The 19,703-nt window shown below is 43.3% G+C and overlaps 1 protein-coding gene across 2 annotated transcripts in view; it reads right to left on the bottom strand.

The window, feature by feature from the left end:
* The window catches only part of BLVRA (biliverdin reductase A), a 54,906-nt gene that overhangs the window by 9,864 nt on the left and 25,339 nt on the right, over window positions 1-19,703 (bottom strand). For both annotated transcript variants that reach the window (XM_004282961.4, XM_033411337.2), the window contains exons 3-5: window positions 12,518-12,639; window positions 9,398-9,517; window positions 7,780-7,877 (exon numbers count right to left, since the gene is read on the bottom strand). In XM_004282961.4, the coding sequence (XP_004283009.1) occupies window positions 7,780-7,877; window positions 9,398-9,517; window positions 12,518-12,639 (340 nt within the window). The remainder of the gene's footprint in view (window positions 1-7,779; window positions 7,878-9,397; window positions 9,518-12,517; window positions 12,640-19,703) is intronic.

Genomic DNA, 19,703 nt, shown 5'->3' with positions numbered 1-19,703 from the left:
TAGTTCCTTTCTTCCTCTCACTGTCTTTCTTTTTATTTTTTTAAAAATTATTTATTTATTTTTGGCTGCATTGGGTTTTTGTTGCTGCGTGCGGGCTTCCTCTAGTGACGAGCAGGGGCTACTCTTTGTTGCAGTGCATGGGCTTCTCATTGCGGTGGCTTCTCTTGTTGTAGAGCACAGGCTCTAGATGCACAGGCTTCAGTAGTTGTGGCACGTGGGCTCAGTAGTTGTGGCTCACAGGCTCCAGAGCACAAGCTCAGTAGTTGTGGCACACGGGCTTAGATGCTCCGAGGCATGTGGGATCTTCCCAGACCAGGGCTTGAACCCGTGTTCCCTGCATTGGCAGGTGGATTCTCAACCACTGCGCCACCAGGGAAGTCCCTCACTGTCTTTATTTATGAGTTGATGGTTTTTGGTCATGGTATCCTTTGATTCTTTTCTCTTTATCATTTTTTTCCTTGGTGGTACTAACAGTACCATGAGGCTTTCATAATACATCTTATAGTTATAACAGTCCATTTTAAGCGGACAGTAACGTAACTTCAATTGCATTTAAAAATTCTACATATTTACTTGCCTCCCCCCAACAATTTATGTTATTGGTGTCCCAATTTATGTATTTTAATCTTGTGTATCCATTAACAAAATATTGTAGCTATAGTTACTTTTAATACTTTTGTCTTTTAACCTATATACGAGAGTTCAAAGTGATCTACACAGCACCATTGCGGTAATAGAGTATTTTGAATTTGACTATATATTGGGTTGGCCAAAAAAGTTTGGGTTTTTCCATAAGATGTTACAGAAAACACGAACGAACGTTTTGGCCAACCCAGTATTTACATTTAGCACTGAATTTCACGCTTTCATATGTTTTCTTGTTACTAGTTAACATCCTTTCAGGCAGGTCCAGTGGCGATAAATTCTTTCTCCTTTTATTTGTCTGGGAAAGTCTTTATTTCTCCTTCATTTCTGAAGAACAATTTTCCTGGATAAATTATTCTCATTTGATATTTTTCTTTGAGCACATTGAATGTATCAGCCTACTTTCTCCTGGCCTGCAAGATTTCTGCTGAAGAATCTGCTCACAGCCTTATCAGGATTCCCTTGTGTGTGATGAGTCTTTTTCCTCTCACTGCTTTCAAAGTTCTCTCTTTGTCTTTGATTTTTGTGAGCTTGGTTAAAATGTGTCGTGGTAACAGTTCCTGATTTTGATGGTTGTATGTGGTTATCTAGAGACTGTTTTTATTTGCAGGATATACGCATGAAATTATTGGGGGATGAGGTTGGCAATTTACTCTCAAATGATTCTCAAGAAAAAAGAGTTCTCTGTACTGTATTCACAACTCTTCTATAAGTTTGAGGTTATTTCAAAAAAAAAAGAAAAAAAACCAAACCAAATAAATAGTTATAGCACCAAAAATATGACAGCAAGCCAGAATCAGTCATGGATTATGAAATAAGATATAACTTCTAAGGAGAAAATGAAAAGGCAACTTGCAATTAATAGACTTGAATTCTCGACTCATTTATTTCCTCAAACATGATTTCAGCAGCTTTCTGACATAAGCAGTATATTATGAAATTCTCAAAGAACCATTTCTGGCCTCATCTTCTGAAATAGGGTGTTTTGTGTATCTCAGAAATAATAAATAAGTGTTTTAAATTTGGGGGGAAAATTAGAAGAAATAAAAATACCCATGATCCTATTTACCAGAAACAACCACTACTAAGATATATTGGTATATTTCCTTCTTTCTTGTCATTCTGCTGTGAATTATTTTTCATGGTTGTGATCATATGGTAGAAACAAAATTATATTTATTTTTAGTTTTAAAGTGTAAACATGAATTCATGTCATTGAAGAAAATTGAGAAAATGTGGAAGAGTATAAAGAAAAAAATATAACCACCCAGAATTCTACCAGCTAATCTCTGTTACCATTTTGTTTCATTTGCTTTTTTTTTTTCCTTGCATATATGTGACATGATGTTTATACTGATGATTGAGCAATACAGGAACGGTCTCAGATCCTAGCTGAGAGATAATCTGCAGGGAAGTCTGGTAGTAGGTAATCGATGTCACTGAGGGGACAAGTCACCGACAGGAAAGGGGCACTAGGGAATTTTCTGGAGTAATAAAAATGTTCTGTATCTTGGCTGGAGTAATAATTACATGGGTATATACTCTGTCAAAATTCATTCAACTCTGCACTTAAAATCTCTGAATTTATCATAAGGAAATTATATCTCAATTTACAAAAGGATAAGGACTTAAGGTAATTAATTTAGTGAGATGAGTACCAGAATTATTATTCAGTTTCTTCAATGGCTTTGGTGTTGGCCTATTCAGAGCTGCTTTTGTAAAAGAAATAAGACGTTTCTCAGAACTTCTTGTGTCATAGAGGTAGGTCTTCCTTTGTAACTAGTTTAACCATTAATACAAATGCTAGAAAAAATTGTCTCACTTGTTATTAAATGTGTCAGACTTGGCAAGCTATCCCATCTGATTGGCGGGGTGACAGATGGGGCTGGAGAAACACTGATTCTGGGAAGAAACAGAGGAACAGCAGGCCATGCACTGCCCTGAGCCAACAGTGATTCATTTTACATGTGCCCATGAAAACAAAAATATGATTTTCCATTCCATTTCTGTTATTTGAAAATGCAAAAAGTACCCTTAACCAAGCACTAGTCAGCTATATGATAACCAGTGCTGGGACTGTTTTCTATGGCATCCTGGGTAAATATGTCGGAACAGTTATGGTTCTTAGAAAAGTCTTTCTTATATGAAGATGAGCTCTCCATCTCTATAATTCTGCCCCCTACAAACAGAAGCAATACAACATAAATTTATTGTCTCTTTCTGTGGAGAGCTTTTAATATATCTTAAAATGTTTCTCCTTTACATTAACTATTTAAACTCTAGTGATATGTCCAAATTATGTGTAACTTTTTAAAATTTGTTTTTGTTTGGGGGGATTATACTTTCTAATTTAGGTGCCTAGTATTCTTTTTCTTGCCCACCTGCTCTGGCTGCAACTTCCAGTACTATGTTGAATAGAAGTGGTGAAAGTGGTCATCCTTATCTTGTTTCCTGATCTTGGAGGAAAAGCTTTCAGTATTTTACCATTTAGTATGATATCAGCTGTGGACTTTTTATATATGGCCTTTATTATGATGAAGTAGTTTCTTTCTATTCCAAGTTGTCATTATAACAGTGTGTCTTGATGTGGGTCTCTGGATTTATTCTAGTTGGAGTTCATTGTCTTGAATTTCCTCCCCCCAATTTAGGAAGTTTTCGGCCATAGTTTCTTCACATAAGCTCTCTGTCCCTTTCTCTCTCTCGTCTCCTTCTCTGACTTGCATAATGCATATAATGATCTGCTTGATGGTGTCCTTTAAGTCCCTTAAGTTTTATTCATTTTTTTCTTTTTTTGGCCACGCCACGTGGCATGCGGGATTTTAGTTTCCCCAACCAGGGATCGAACCTGCGCCCCCTGCAGTGGCAGTGTGGAGTCTTAACCACTGGACTGCCAGAGAGGTCCCTTTTTCACTTTTCTTCATTCTTTTTTTTTTTTTTGCTCCTTTGACTCAAATTTCAAATGACCCATCTTCACGTTTGCCAGTTCTTTCTTTTCTGCTTGATCAAATTTGCTGTTGAACCCTTCTTGTGAATTTTTCAACTCAGTTATTTTATTCTTCAGCTCAAGAATTTGTTTGGTTCTTTTGTATAGTTTACATTTCTTTGTTGATATATTTTCATTTTGTTCATGCACTGTTATCCTGATTTCATTTACTTGTCTCTGTTTTGTTTTAGCTGACTGAGCATCTTTTAGACAGTTAGTTATTTTGGTAATTCCTGGATCTACATTTCTTTAAGGTTGGTTTCTGCAGATTTATTTCATTCCTTTGAGTGGGCTATATTTCCCTGTTTCTTTGTATTCCTTGTGATCATTTACAGGCAAACCTCGTTCTATTACACTTCGCTTTATTGCACTGTGCAGATATTGCATTTTTTACTAATTGAAGGTTTGTGACAACCCTGCCTTGTCAGAGGATGGTTAGCATTTTTTAATACTAAAGTATTTTAAAATTAAGGTATGTACATTGTTTTTTAACATAATGATATTGCACACTTAATAGACTACAGTACAGTGTAAACATAACTTTTATATGCACTGGAAAACCAAAAAATTCATTTGACTCACTTTAATATTCAATTTATTGCTGTGGTCTGGAACTGAACCCGCAGTATCTCCAAGATATGCCTGTACTGAGATTTGAATATTTGAAAAAACAGCCACCTCTCCCAGTCTTTATAGACTTGCTTTGTACAGGGGAAGACCTTCACCAGTCAGCCAGGCCAGAAATTCTGGAGGCCACTCAAACCTTTTCTGGAGATGTATCTTCTTTGGGCTTGCACATGTAATTTCCAAGTTAAAGAGGTTTGCCCCTGTTCTCAAGAACCTGGAATCTCTTGCTCCCTGTGGCGTCTGTTCAGAGTACTGCAGTCTCCCTGGTGCTATAACAAACTACAGTGCTTGCTTCATTCTTAGCTGCCCTGACCCTGGCATCCAATGTCTACTCCTGTTTCCTTCAGCATTCCCAGTCAGGAGAGACAGAAATCAGTCCTTCAAGCAGCCCTTGAAAAGCCAGAACATTGGACACATGTTCCACTCTTTCCTTTCCCCCCCTTTAGATTCTTCTAATCTAAGAATTAGAAGGGGAAGGGCTATGGTGAGCAAATGCAATGAATTTTCTTACCCACTTCAATGCAGCTCTTCTTGGCTCTTTGCTTGCCTGGGGGTACTGCAACTGCTTAACTGATTTCTGGAGTACTTGCTAAGGTATTTTGGTCTATATATTGTTGTTAAGTTGGTGACTCTGTGGGGAATGAGGTTCTGAGGCTTCTTATTCCACCACCTTGCTGACATCACTCCCAAATTATCCATAACTCTTGCCGTCCAAAATGATATAACATTAGGTATGCTGAATTGAATAAGATTATTCCTTCCTGTGCTACAATGTAATTGCTATAATTACTGTTTCAGTTCACTTTCAGCAGATTAAGTTAATACTGCTAGTTGTGACCATTTGACACTGTGGGCTCCTCAAGGGCAAGGGTCATCTTCTTGTTATCCCCTATTATCAAGGACAGTATCTCATACATAGTGATAAGTGTCATGTAAACGCTGCTTAATGGATGTTCTAGTATGAGTTATGAATACTTGTCTAGAGAACAAAGGTCACTCTTGGTGTTCAGGGCTTTTCTCTTTTTCAAAGCCATTCATGATCTGTAAGCAAGCCATCCAGATTCTGCTTGCTTAAGGAGCTAACACCAGGATCCAATATAACAATATTTTCTCATTTTTAAAAAAGTAAGTCCATATTTGATTCAGTTTTCTATAGTTTTAACCTAATGTGCTCTTTGTGTTTCACTTACGTTTCGTCATCATGTCTTCTGAGGCCCTTCTTAGGTTAGAAAGTTTCTCAAAATTTCCTTGTTTTTTAATGACCTTGATAGTTCTGAAGAGTATTGTTTAGGTATTTTGTAGAATGCCCCTCAGCTGGGATTTTTCTGATGTTTTTCTCATGGTTAGACTGGGGTTATGGGTTTTGGACAGGAAAACTACAGAAGTAATGGGCCATTCTCATCACATTATATTAAGCGTACATAAGACATTAATGAACAGAAACCTCCGTTAAATAAGAGTTGGGAGACCAGAACAGGGAGCTCCCATACCCTGCGATGATAGTAGAGCCCAACAGGAAGACGACGACTCCTCTTCTGTCCTGGCAAGGACTCAGCCAATGAAAAGCCACGGACTCTTTGCTTACGATTCCCCCCCACAAACTTCCTTTTCCCTATAAAAGTGTTCCCCTGCCCTTGCTGTGCAGGGATTTGCACGTGGCTCACCACGGTTGCAGACCTTGAATTATAATTCTCTGCTGATTCTGAATAAACTCATCTTTGCTGGAGAAATAGCTGGCAGTCTACTTGTTTTCAGTCAACAAGTACATCCTATTAACACGACTTATCACTGTTCACACTGACCTCAATCATCTCGCTGAGGCGTAGCGTTTGGTTTCTCTAGTGTAGAGTTAACTCTTTTTCCCCTTCTTTCCATCTTGTGCTCTTTGGAAGGAAGTCACTATGCACAGGACATTATCTTCCTGAAGCCACTTAGTTTGTTATCTTGTAAAGTGTTCCACATTCTAGTTCACTTACTCTTTTTTGGTGTCATTTAATTTGTTCCTTCATCCCTGTATTTCTTGTGAAGTGAGAAGTTTGGTTAAAATCTCAGTTACAGGATTTATGCTATGCACATCCCACCAGACGGCTTGTGATGTCATACTTACCCATATGAGCAATCGCTTGGTTAGGATGGTAACAGTAGAACTCTTCATTGTAAAAGGACATTTTTTTCCTTTGCAATTAGCAAGAAATCTCTGGCATCTTGCACTCTGTCCAGGGACGTTTGTGCCATGAGAAACGCTATACAAGGGTGATGGCCCCAGAGCTCCCCAACCTTTTGCTCACTTCAGTAGTCATTCATCCATCTTTTCATTCGACGAACACCTACTGAAGGCCTATCTGGGCAGTGTTTAGCTTTAGCTGCTGGGGCTACAGAGAGGAAAGATGGGCTCTGTCCTCCAGCAGCACAGCCTAGTACTAGAGAAAGGCAATCAAGAGTTTCAGTAGTGTGACCCGTCTACGCTGGTGATAAGAACAAGGTGCTTTCTTTGGTGATTTTCATTATAATTGTTCACCATACTTTGTTCATATTTGAAAGATTTAAAATAGCAAGTGTTGAAGCAGAGAGAGTTTTTGACCTAAACTTCATTTAACTAGCTCCATGAATCCCTAAAACATTCTAGTTAGTTCTAATTGCCTCCGTAGAGGGACTTGTCCAGTTACCATAAAAACAGAAAAATCTCTGGAGGGCAGCATGGCTCAGAGGAATGAATGTGGACTTCAGAGCCCAGAGAGATGGAAACCAAAGCGCCATCTGCCGTTTAGTGGTCATATTACTAGCTTTGTGACCTGGCACAAAAAATATTTTTGCAAGTATAGTAGATGTACAATATTACGTAAGTCACAGGTATACAATATAGAGATTTGTAATTTTTAAAGGCTGTGCCCCATTTCTGGCACAATTTCTTAACTTCTCTGAGCCGTGGATTCCTATACATAAGCTAGAGAAAATACCTACCTCCAAGGATTTCTAAGAGAATTAAGCAAAATAACATATGAAGTGTTTAGCAGAGTTTTCAAGTTCCTGGCATATAATAAATATGTAATAAACAGTGTTCCTCTTGAGAAACAATGAAAACAAACTATGCACATAAGACAATCAATTACCCTGATCTGGGCATTTTTCCATTAGCAATACAACTATCACATGAATAAAACCAAAATGAAATATAATTATATATATTATTATATAAAATAATATATAAATATTAATAACATATAATCTATAACACTAGCATAGGTGGAAGCTAATTCATACTTTTCATTAGAGTAAAAGAAGCTAAGTCTTGAACAAACGTTTGCAAATCCCCACCCATCCCTCTGCCCTGTGGGCCCGCCACACATGCCCCCTTTACGTGCCTGCAGTATGGGGTGTGGGGTGGTGGTGTGGGAGCCCATGGGACCAGTAACATATCTGACATGGGGTTAAGTTTTAAAGGCATAAAGATGGTACCACAGAAATCTTAGAGGCAGGAATCCTTAGGAAGAGGGTCTGTGCTCTATGCACAGAACATACGTCACCTTTCTGCTCAGCCAGTGCCCACAGTTCCTTAGCTGCTGCCCAAGACAGTGTCATGGGATATTCCACAAGGACGTGCTTGCCAGCGTTTAGGAACTGTCTTTGGGAAAAAGGGATAAATACAGAGAAAATGCACTTCAGTTAAACTTCACTTAAGTGCCCTGCATGACAGAGAACAGAATGTTATAAATGCACAAACGTCTCCATGTAAATGTGTCATGACACGGGTGAGAGTCAGGGCCAGAGGGGGAGGCGGATGAACTGCATCTCACGTGATTTTCTACTAAGCGGTAAGAGAAAGGCTTTCTAGTCATGTGTTCATCTGAACACTCACCCATTCGTCTACTCACGTATTCAACCAGCTACTATGTACCAGTTACTCTGGAGAAGTACAGCCATGTTAGCAGGGAAATTGCCTGTTACCACATGACAGCTACAAATAAAAACCCACGGCAGCCAGCTGTGCCTGAGGCAATCGGAAAAGATTTCACTAAGGCTCTGAACTGGGTCTTGAAGTATCAACAGGCATTTTCCAGGTGCCAGGGGATGAGGATGTTTCACTCTGAGCAGCATATGCAGGGGATTGGGTGTTTATGGGGCGTTGTCCACTGGGACGTGGTGTGAATTTCAGCATTTCAGCATGGCAGGGGAGTGGGCTACAGGGAGTGGAGGGAAAACTAGGTCCTACGAGTGGCTGGGAGCCTGATGTAAAGGATGCAGAGTGCTGTGCTCCGAAGTCTGGCTTTTATTCTCTAGATATTCTCGGAAACAAACATTGATAAGCATGGGAATTACATGATCACTTTGTTAAGGACATACCCTCTGGTGCCACAGAAGTTTAAGGGGAACCACAGAAAGGTGTTTCTGTCCACACTCAGAGTGGGCCTGATAAACGGGGCAGCTGACTCTGGGGAACGGCATGGTGGAAGCAGCTGTAGTTTGATGTAAGGACCCAGAAGGGAAGCTGAGATTCTGGGGGCGGCTGGCCCTGCCTTGTCAACTGCCAGGTCCTGAGTGTGGCTTCTCCTTCCAGGCTCAGTCCTACCAAATGCTTGGGGGGCTCTAGGCTCTGCATTCAAAGGTGGGGCGGGGGAACACTTCACATCTCCTGCTCTACGAATAATGCGATCTCCCCACTCTGATGCCACCACTATCTCCTTACTCATCTCGTGGCCAAAACTCTTCCTATTAAAGCAACTCCTAGAGACCTTCTCAGAGATTTCATGTTGTTGAAAGGGCAAAGAAAAAAATGTTGGAAACTGAAAGGACTATGGCAATTCTCCAAGGCACAGAAAAGATGGTGGCTAAGTTAAACCACCAGAAAAAGGGAGGCACTGTTCAAACCACACTCAGTAAGTTTTTTACGAAGAAATAAGATACTTTAATGTTTCTAATGTTTTAAGTTATGGTGTACTAAATAAATATTAGTTCTACAATATTTTTCATGTCCTTATACATTTATAACCCAGAGTGAGAGTTCAAATTCTGACAATTTTTAAAGGTCATGGATCCAATGTAGTTCCTCCCATCAATAATTAAGACCCCTTTGCTAGAAGTCAGCCTGCCCAGGCATCTTTAACATCCCGCACTACCGTGCAACGCAAGGACTTGAACACCCACCTGATGTAGTCCTCGTGGCTGGAGCTCTCACTGCAGATATAAGCAACCTCAACCTCTTGACTGGAAAGAGCATCTTCCAAAGAAATCTGCGGCACCCCATCAGTGCTCCCCAGCTCTCGTCTATTTGAGAGGAACAGACAAGTGGAGCTCAGAGTAGGCAGAACATCGGCTGAGAACACATGAGCGCCATCCTTCTCCCCATCCCCCAACAACGTCCTGGTGATCGACTTTTGGAAATGAAGCAATGAACTTCCTGCCTCCCACTTCCAGGGCATTTTTCAGCACGCAGCGAGAAACACGGCCTCTGGGTTGAAGTCGGGGACCTGGCATCGAGTGCCGACACCACCGCTAACAGCCCACATGACATGGGAGTCTTTGCATTAATTCATCTCTAAGATAAAAAGAACTGATCTTGGGCTTCCCTGGTGGTGCAGTGGTTGAGAGTCCGCCTGCCGATGCAGGGGACGCGGGTTCGTCCCCCAGTCCGGGAGGATCCCACATGCCGCGGAGCGGCTGGACCCATGAGCCATGGCCGCTGAGCCTGCGCGTCCGGAGCCTGTGCTCCGCAACGGGAGAGGCCACAGCAGTGAGGCCCGCCGTACCGCAAAAAAAAAAAGAACTGATCTCCCGTAATCTCATTAGACACGATCTCCACGGTCACTGCCAGCTTCAAGCACTTGGCCAAACACCAGGACTGCCTAACCTAATCCAAATCCAAGACACTTAACACCTTTAAGGGGCAAACGGCCGTGTGATTTCAAGCTCCTTCATGGCCTGTGATGGTCAAGTGGAAGGTGGGCATCACTGCCTCATTTACAGCCGAGCTGACAAAGCCCCGAGAGGCAGGGGCTCCACGGCTAACCAGCAGCAGAGGCAGGACAGGAGCTGAGCGTCCCAGCTCCTACACATGCAGAAGGACCCCCGCCTCAGGAGAGCTGGGAGCCCTGGCTGTCTGCGCGCTGCCCCATAGCAGAGGCTGGAGAGCAGCAGTCTTCCAACGGCGGCTGCCACAGAGGAGATGGGGCAGCCGGCGGGAGGCTCGGGCCAGCTCACAGCTCCACCCGCAGGAGCCAGAGCGCCTCTGGGGAAGTGTGGCTGCGGAAGGACATGGCGGCGGGCTTCTTCCTGTGGGGACCACCGACCTACACGGCTCAGTGTGACCAATGCTCCCCGCTTGTCTCCTGTGTGCCTTCCCCGTAGGGAGTATGTGGGGAACGGACTTCCAGTGAGCTCAGTCAGCTAGAGGGAGGAAGACACATACACACCTATAACAACAACACGAGAGTAACAGGAGGAATGCCGAGCCGGGGGCACAGGTGAAAGCGTCAAGGAAGGCAAGGAACCCCAAGTTTCAGGGTTTCAGGAGAGGCTTCCCGGGGAGGTGACAGGACTTAGGCAGGTCGTGAGGAACAGGGCCCGTGAGAAGGGGACAGTGTAGTAACAGCAGGGCTGTGGTAAAGCAGGGATGGAGGGGAGCTGGCCGTCCTCCCGAGGGACCTGGGTAGGTTGGGCATTCCCGCTGCAGCAGTCACGGCGCCAGCTGCCGAGGGCGGGGCTGCAGGGGGAGCCGAGGGCGGGGCTGCAGGGGGAGCAGAGGCCCCATTTCAGCCCGGAGCCCGTGTTGTGCACGATCCCAGCCGCAGGCACGGGAGCAGCAAGAGAACGGTGCCGGCGAATCGTAATGTCAAGCCTCCCATTTGTGCTGCTCCCTTAGAATCTTTTCTTAAAAATTAATTAATTTATTTTTGGATACGTTGGGTCTTTGTTGCTGCCCGTGGGCTTCCTCTAGTTGTGGCGAGCAGGGATTACTCTTTGTTGTGGTGTGCGAGCTTCCCACTGCGGTGGCTTCTTTTGCTGCAGAGCACAGGCTCTAGGTGCGCGGGCTCAGTAGTTGTGGCACGTGGGCTTAGTTGCTCCGTGGCATGTGGGATCTTCCCAGACCAGGCCTCGAACCCGTGTCCCCTGCATTGGCAGGCGGATTCTTAATCACTGTGCCACCAGGGAAGCCCTCCCTTAGAACCTTACTGGGAGGGGAAGACTGACCAAGGGCAGATTCCCAGCACTTCTGGGTCACCTTAGTGTGGCCACTTTAAATCCTTAAGGAAAGGCCAGGTTTTGAGAGAGGCAAATTGGAAGAAAGCAGGTCCCATAAATTAAAATTTGAAAGAACTTCTACGTGGACCGTCAGGATAGTTACTTATGCTCTGTTTAAATGTTGACACTTAGTTGATTTCTCTAAAGCACTAGGAAGCAGACACGTGCCTGACTTGCCCTCTACCGCATCACCGGCCGACACAGGGCCTACCTCTAGTTCCCAATGACTATTGATAAATGATGTTACAGGGCGTTAGTCTGGTGAATGGTGTGTTTGTGAGGAAGTGGTCGGGGTGGAGGAAGGAGCTGAGGGTGGGGTAGGGAAGAAGAAACGCGCTGAAAAGTTTGGTTTTGAGTTACAGGAGATAAGTGATACTCCTTAAAAGCGGGGCTCAGAATTATCAAAGGGGAAAAGAACACATGGTGTTTAAAAGATGGGCTTTGGAATCAGATAGACCTGCGCTGACATCTAGTTCTTAGATTTTTCCAGCTGTGTGGCCTCAGGCAAATTACTTAACCTCTCTGTGGCTCAGCTTCTTTATCTGTCAAGTGGGTTGACATCTACGTCAAATAGTTGGTCAGGCTTGGAAAGCCCAGGGCCCTGCATGGATGGCTGTCATGGTAACTGATGTGACAGTTACATGGTAACTGATGTATCAACCTAAAGCCTTCATTCAGGACAACCCCCATGTGTTCACTGTGCCCCTTCAGTAACCGTCAGGCCCTGTGTTCATCTCCCCTATGTCTGACGGCAGTCCCCTCTACGGAGGAGCTGAGGGTGGTCACGCTCATTATTCGGGTACGCTGGGCTGACTCACTGTACATCCCAGCTGCAGGTCTAGTTACTCTTCAGTTCCCAGACCTGTCCAAACTTGTGATCTTGTGGGGCTGATCCTGCCTGGTTCCCTGGAATGACCCTGGAGCTGGCTCGCTCTCTCCTGGGTCTGGAGGAGATGCGCGGTCCAAGGCCTAACCCACCTCACCGGGCTTCCCGTGAATTACAAGGCACAAAGCAAAGAAAGCCACCTGGACACGAAGCCCATCAGGTTCAGGTACGCCGAGGAAGCGTGTGGATTCCGCAAGTCCCGGATCCGCACGGAGCCAGCTCTGCCGATGCCTACCACCACCACGCCAAACTTCCTCTCGGGCTGAAACACAAGGGGTCAAGGTGGGGTTTAAAAACGGTCCAGGCGTCTAGCAAAGCGCAGCGAAACAAAGACATGCGGGCAGGACCAGTCAGGGTCCAGACAAGCAAGGAGCCAACCCAGAGCACACAGGAAGCTGCAGCAGGTAAGGGGGGGGGGGGATGAGACGCTCCCTGAAACGCAGGCTCGGAGAGGAGTCAGCTCCCCCCAGAACATTTCTGTGGGTGCTCTGACCTGTGTCGTCCACGGAAAAGGCTCTCCACTTCTACTGCCACCTCCCCCAGGATGAGAGATCTTCCTCTTTAAGCCATACCCAGTCCTAGTTTGGCACCTCTGTCCTCCCCGAATCCCTCCTCCAGTGGATGTGCGAATCTGATACAGTGGGGAGTCACTCAGAGGCCACAGCTGCTCAGTGAGGTGTGGGCAGACAGGGCCCATGGGTACCAGCTACAGTCACCTTACTCAGACTCCTCACTATGGCTTTCTGGGTTCCAACCAGTGTCACTCCCACCCTACTGTGGCAGCTTACTCATTATTCAGGTACACTGCTGGAGGCTGGCTGCATACAGTATTATAATGAAAAAATCAAGTCGGCTTTTTCAAGTTATACAGCAACTCACTATAATCCAAACTGACAAAAATTACCTCTACACATCCCTCAAACCTAGTTCTTCTTGGATGTCTCCAAGCATAGAAACTCCATTGTCTCCCTAGCCGCTAGCATCTAGCCCCTTTCTTTCACCTTTGTCATCTGGGTGTCACCATTTCCCACTGAGTCCACCCCTCTTCGTGCGTCCACTGCTCTAGTCTTGGCCCAGGACTTGTTTGCCTCCTGCCTGACGACGTGACAAGTCACCACCTGGTCTCACCCTTCCCATGTGTGGTCCCCAGGCCTGCCAGAGGAGATGCTTCAGACGAAAACTAAGTCCCCCCCACCCCGATTAAAGCCCTTCGTTTTCCCAGCTGTTACAGACTGAATGATTATGTCCCCCCCAGAAGTGGGAACTCTGTCCCTCAATATAATGGTAGTAGGAGATAGGGCTTTGGGGAGGTAATTAGGATGAGATGAAGTCATGAGGGTGGAGCCTGCATGAATGGGGCTGGTGCCCTTCTAAGAGTCACGAGAGAGCATGCCTCCTCTCCCTGCTCTCCGCTCATGTGAGGACAGGCTGAGGAGTCCGTAGTCTGCAGCCCAGAAGGGTACCCCTCCCGCCAGATCTCAACCTGATCTCAGGCTTCCAGACCCCGAACTGCGAGAGAGAAATTTCTGTGGTACTTTATTACAGCAGCCCAAACTGTAAGACAGTTTGTAGGACACCAACTAAAGGGAAAAAAAAAAAATCGAAGTCCACATTCTTTACCAAACACATAAGGCCTTTCACAACTCAGCTCCAGCCTGCTTCTCCAGCAACGCCTTCTGGTCAACTCCCCCACTGTGTAACTTTAGGCTTCTGACCTTCCAAACAACTTCAAAGTACGCAGAACACACACGACTGTTTGCTCCCTCTAAGTCTTTGCAAATCCTGTTCCCCTTGCCTGGAATGAGCTTCTCCCCACTGTCCACAGGGTGGATGTCCACACCTTCAAAGCTTTTAAGACTTGGGCATCTTACACTCTATGAAGCTTTTCCTGATACTATCAGATTTTTTTTTTTTTTGGCATATAATAAAACCCACCCATTTTAATGTACAGTTCTATGAGTTTTGACCAACATAAACTCATATACCTACCACAGTCAAGATATAGAACAAATGAACTTGTTTACAAAACAGAAGTAGGGTCACAGTTGTAGAAAAAAGATTTATGGTTACCAGGGGATAAGGGTGGGGAGGGATAAATTGGGAGACTGGGATTGACATATACACACTACTATATATAAAATAGATAACTAATAAGAACCTGCTGTATAGCACAGGGAACTCTACTCAACACTCTATAATGGCCTATATGGGAAAAGAATCTAAATAAAAAAAAGAGTGGATACATGCATATGTATAACTGATTCACTCTGCTGTACACGTGAAACTAAAACAATGTAAATCAACTATACTCCAATTAAAAAAAATAACAAAGGATACAGAACAGTTCTATCACCCCCTCCAAAATTACCTGCGCCCCTTTGTAGTCAACCCCTACCCAACCCCAGGCAACCACTGATTCGTTTACCATCCCAAGAGTTTTGCCTTTTCTAGAATGTCATATAAATGAAATCATACGATATGTAGTCTGAGTCTATCTTCTGCCTAGCACAATGCATTTTTCACCTATGTTGTTGCATGTATCCATCATTTCTTTTTATTACTAAGTACTAGTCATGATGGCTTGTTTATCCATTTCGCAGTTGAAGGACATTTCTGATGCTTCCAGTTCAAATGAATTCATAATTCAATTATGAATAAAGCCGCTATAGTCAGTCATGTCCTACTTTTTGTGTCAGCACAGTTCTCAAACTTGGGTAAATACCTGGGTATGAGTTTGCTGTGTCATATGGCAAGTGTAGGCTTAACTTTATGAGAAACTGGCAAACTGAGTTTTTCCAAAGTGTACCTTTACACCTATACTGTTTTGCATTCTCGCCACTGACGTCTGAGAGGTCCAGCTGTTCTGCATTCTCACCAGCACCTGGTATTATCAGGTTTTCTCCTTTTTGTTTTAGCCATTATAACAGGTGTGTTGTGGTCTCTCTCTGAGGTTTCTATTTGCATTTCCCTAACGACTAGTGATGTTGAGCACTGTTTCGTGTGCTTATTTGCTGTCTATAAATCTTTGCTGGTCAAGTGTCTGTTCAAATCTTTTGCCACTTTTTATTGGGTTGTTTATTTTCTTATTATTGAGTTTTTAGAGTTCTTTATATATTTTTGATACAATTCATTTGTCAGATACGTAATTTGCAAACAACTTTTCCTAGTCTGTAGTTTGTCTTTTCATTTTCTTAAGAGTGACTTTTTAGGAGCTCAAGTTCTTAATTTTGATGAAGTCAACTTATCAAAAAATTTTTTTAATGGATCATTCTTCTGGCTACTCCAATGTCACAAACATTTTCTTCTATGTTTTCTTTTAGACATTTTATAGTTTAAGATTCACAGTTTTAGCTTACTTTAGTTTTAGTTACTTTTTTCTTTCTTTTTTGGCCGCGTTGGGTTTTTGTTGCTGCACACGGGCTCTCTCTAGTTGCGGCGAGCGGGGGCTACTCTTCATTGTGGTGCATGGGCTTCTCACTGTGGTGGCTTCTCTTGTTGCAGAGCATGGGCTCTAGGCACGCGGGCTTCAGTAGTTGTAGCACGTGGGCTCAGCAGTCGTGGCATGCAGGCCTTAGAGCGTGCGGGCTTCAGTAGTTGTGGCGCAAGGGCTCAGTAGTTGCAGTATGTGGGCTCTAGGGCACGCAGGCTTTGGTAGCTGTGGCTTGTGGGCTCTAGAGCGCAGGCTCAGTAGTTGTGGCACATGGGCTTTGTTGCTCCGCAGCATGTGGGATCTTCCCAGACCAGAGGTCGAACCCATGTCCCCTGCATTGGCAGGCGGATTCTTAACCACTGCACCAGCAAGGAAGTCCTTAGTTACTTTTATAGTTTATGTTCTGAATTAATTTTTCCACATGGAGTAAGGTATGAATCAGTTTCTTAAAAACATTTTTTTAGAGCAGAGAGGCAGCTTCTAGTGCATGTATTCATTCCACAGGCTGTATCAGCTATCTACAACTAGGCAGGGCTATGCCAGCCCTGTATTTAAATGTACCAGGACTTTAAACCCAGCTCATGTGCCTTCTTCTCTGGAAGCCATCAAGTTTCTTTTTTTTTTTTCCCCATATGATATCCAACTGTTCCAATATGATTTATTGAGAAAGACCATCCTTTTTCTATTGAAATGCCTTTGTGCCTTTGTACAAAAGGAAACTGTCTTGATCACTGTAGTTTTATGGTAAGTATGGAGTCCATTACTGTGAATCCACCAACTTTTTCTTTTCCAAAATTATAGTTCTCCTGCCATTACATATAAATTTTAGACTCAGTTTGTCAATTATTAAATAAATAAAATAAAATGAAATAAAATAAAAATTCCTGCCAGGATTCTGAATGGTATTATGTTGAATATATGGATCAGTTTGAGAAAAAACCCAACATTTTCACAATAATGAATCTTCTAATCCATGAATGTGGTACATCTCCCCATTTATTTAGGTCTTTGACTTCTTTCATTTTGTCATTTTCAGTATATGGATTTAGCACATATTTTGTGAGATTTATACTTGTTTTTTTAATGATTTTTAGTGCTATTATAAACAGTATTTTTTTAACCCTCCATTTCCAGTTGTTCATTGTGAGTATACAGACATACAGTTGATTTCTGTGTACTGACTTGGCATCTTGTAACCTTGCTGAACTCACTTATTACTTCTAGCGGCTTTTTTGTAGATTCCATTAGATTTCCGCATAGACCACAGAGTCAGATGTGAACAGAGACGGTTTTACTTCTTCCTTTCCAATCTGTATGTGTTTTATTCATTTTTCTTGCCTGATTGCACTGGGTGGGACTCCAGTATGATTTTGAATAGGAGTAGCAAGAGCAGACATTCTTTTTTTTTTTTTTAATAAATTTACTTATCTACCTGTTTTTATTTTTGGCTGTGTTAGGTCTCCGTTGCTGTGTGTGTGCCTCCTATTGTCGTGGCTTCTCTTGTTGCAGAGCACGGGCTCCAGGTGCACGGGCCCCAGCAGCCGTGGCTGGCGGGCTCAGCAGTTGTGGCCTGCAGGCTCCAGAGCGCAGGCTCAGTTGCTCTGTGGCATGTGGGATCCTCCCAGGCCAGGGATCGAACCCGTGTCCCCTGCATTGGCAGGCAGACTCTCAACCACTGCGCCACCAGGGAAGCCCCAAGAGCAGACATTCTTGCTCATGTTTTAATCTTAGAGGACAGCATTTGGTCTTTTCACCAAGAAGAATTATCTTAGCTGTAGAATTTTTTGTAGATACGCTTTATCAGGATGTGGATATTTCCTTTTATTCATATTTTGCTTATATTTTTAAAGGCATAAATGGTCTAATTTTGTCAAGTGCTTTTTCTATGTCTATTGAGATGATTGTGTGATTTTTTTCTTAAAGTCTGTTGATATAGTGACACCTTTCATTCCCAGGATAAACCTCACGTGGTCATAATGTATTATCCTTTATATATGCTGTTGATTCTATTTGCTAAAATCTTATTAAAAATGGTTGCATCTGTGTTCATGAGAGTTACTGGTCTGTAATTCTCTTTTCTTGTAATGCCAAATTATTTCTAGTATTTCTGATTCTATAAAAGTATTCCCTTTTTACTGCCTGTATAGAACATTTTATATGACTGTTAATTCTACTAAAGAACTGCTTTTTCTTTATGGTATGAATTCCAACTGATGGAATACATGCCCTTAAAATAGGTTTCCTTTATCCAATAAAGTTAAGATTACTGATAAGTTTCTTGGCTTTAAGGCTGGGCCAGTTGCTACTAGCACATTTTAGGTAAATAACATTCTTTACTAAACACTGTGAGATCATTCATTTGAAACTTTCAGAATAATTCATAGAAAATAGATAATATATTAAATTACATACTGAACGGTCAATCTACAACTATAGAAATTTATATATGAAGCAGCTCTTTAAAGAAGTAAGACCCACAAATATGTCTGTCTTGGGATAATATACATAGTTGAAATGAATAAAATCTGGAAGACCAATATTGTAACACTATGTTCTGTTAGTCTCTTTTTTTTAATCATACAATTAGTAATCCATTTGTGCTTATAATATTCATACGTATGAGCTTAAAGGAAAAAAATCTCATGATAATAAAAAGGTTTTATACTCATATATACTTTTTTTTTTCCTTTGGTACGCGGGCCTCTCACTGTTGTGGCCTCTGCCGTTGCGGAGCACAGGCCCCGGACACGCAGGCTCAGCGGCCATGGCTCACGGGCCCAGCCGCTCCGCGGCATGTGGGATCTTCCCAGACCAGGGCACGAACCCAGGTCCCCTGCATCGGCAGGCGGACTCTCAACCACTGCGCCACCAGGGAAGCCCTCATATATACTTTTAAATTCCACTACTGTTTAAACATTTTCCTAAAGTCAAACCCTCCTTTCCAGCTGGCATGGTTTTTCAAGCCTAACTCTTGACAGGGGGCGGCCCTCTGGCATTAGTGAAGTAAAGAAGGCGGTGATAAGATCAAGCCGAAAACATTAATCCAGGTCTTTGAATTGCACTGGCTTCTTCACCTGCACCTTCCCCACTCCCACCCTCATCGCCAAGCCCATCATCCATAAAATGACCCACTTCTTCGAGTTTTAGATTGTTTACTTGTTTCCCATCATCCTTAACTTGGCACTATTGCAGGGAGCCTGCGGCTGACCTCCTCATGCCTTGCAGGAAATCCTCCAGCTTTCTGTGGCTCCCATTACCGTATAAATTGACTAAAGGAAGAAAAGGAATACACAATGCTAAAGAGAACTGCAGCTCGTGAGGACCTGTACATCCAATCCAGCCGGCCTCAAACTGACATCTTTGTTTAGCATTCTCATTCAGGGGTTAGCTTTCTGGGACCACTGAGTTTGGAGCCGGTGGTGATTATTCTCCAGGAACATGTGCCAATGTAGAGGCTATGAAGCAGTAGTTTGGGCTGGGTTGGCGTTCAATGTGGCCTGAGCTGAAACAGCAGCTTGACATTGTACAAAATATCACATATTACTAACGAGCATACACATGTTCGCCACCATAGGACCTGCAATGGACTAAAAGCAAGATACACTGGCAGTCTAGCTGGAACAGTTTGCCCGAGAAACCGGTTGTCTACGTTTCTTTGTATTACGTGTGGAAACAGGTAACTGTATGGGAATCCATCTGTGCTTGTGGGAGCGTGTGTTGTCTCAGTCTTTCTGAGGAAGAACTGGCAGCTCTAGACACGATTTCTTGACTGGATGAAGGAGGGGCTGATCTTGAATCATGTGGACTAGAGTTGCTGCTGGAGGCTGGCGTCTCATGGCTTTCTCTATTGGCACTGGGTTTGGAGTACTGGGATGAGTTCACGAAACATACACAAA

Source organism: Orcinus orca, chromosome 9 (genome assembly GCF_937001465.1).
Source record: "Orcinus orca chromosome 9, mOrcOrc1.1, whole genome shotgun sequence".
In the NCBI taxonomy this organism is placed as follows: domain Eukaryota; kingdom Metazoa; phylum Chordata; class Mammalia; order Artiodactyla; family Delphinidae; genus Orcinus; species Orcinus orca.
Note: the sequence above shows the minus strand (reverse complement) of the source record. Positions and strands in the feature narration are given on the sequence as shown.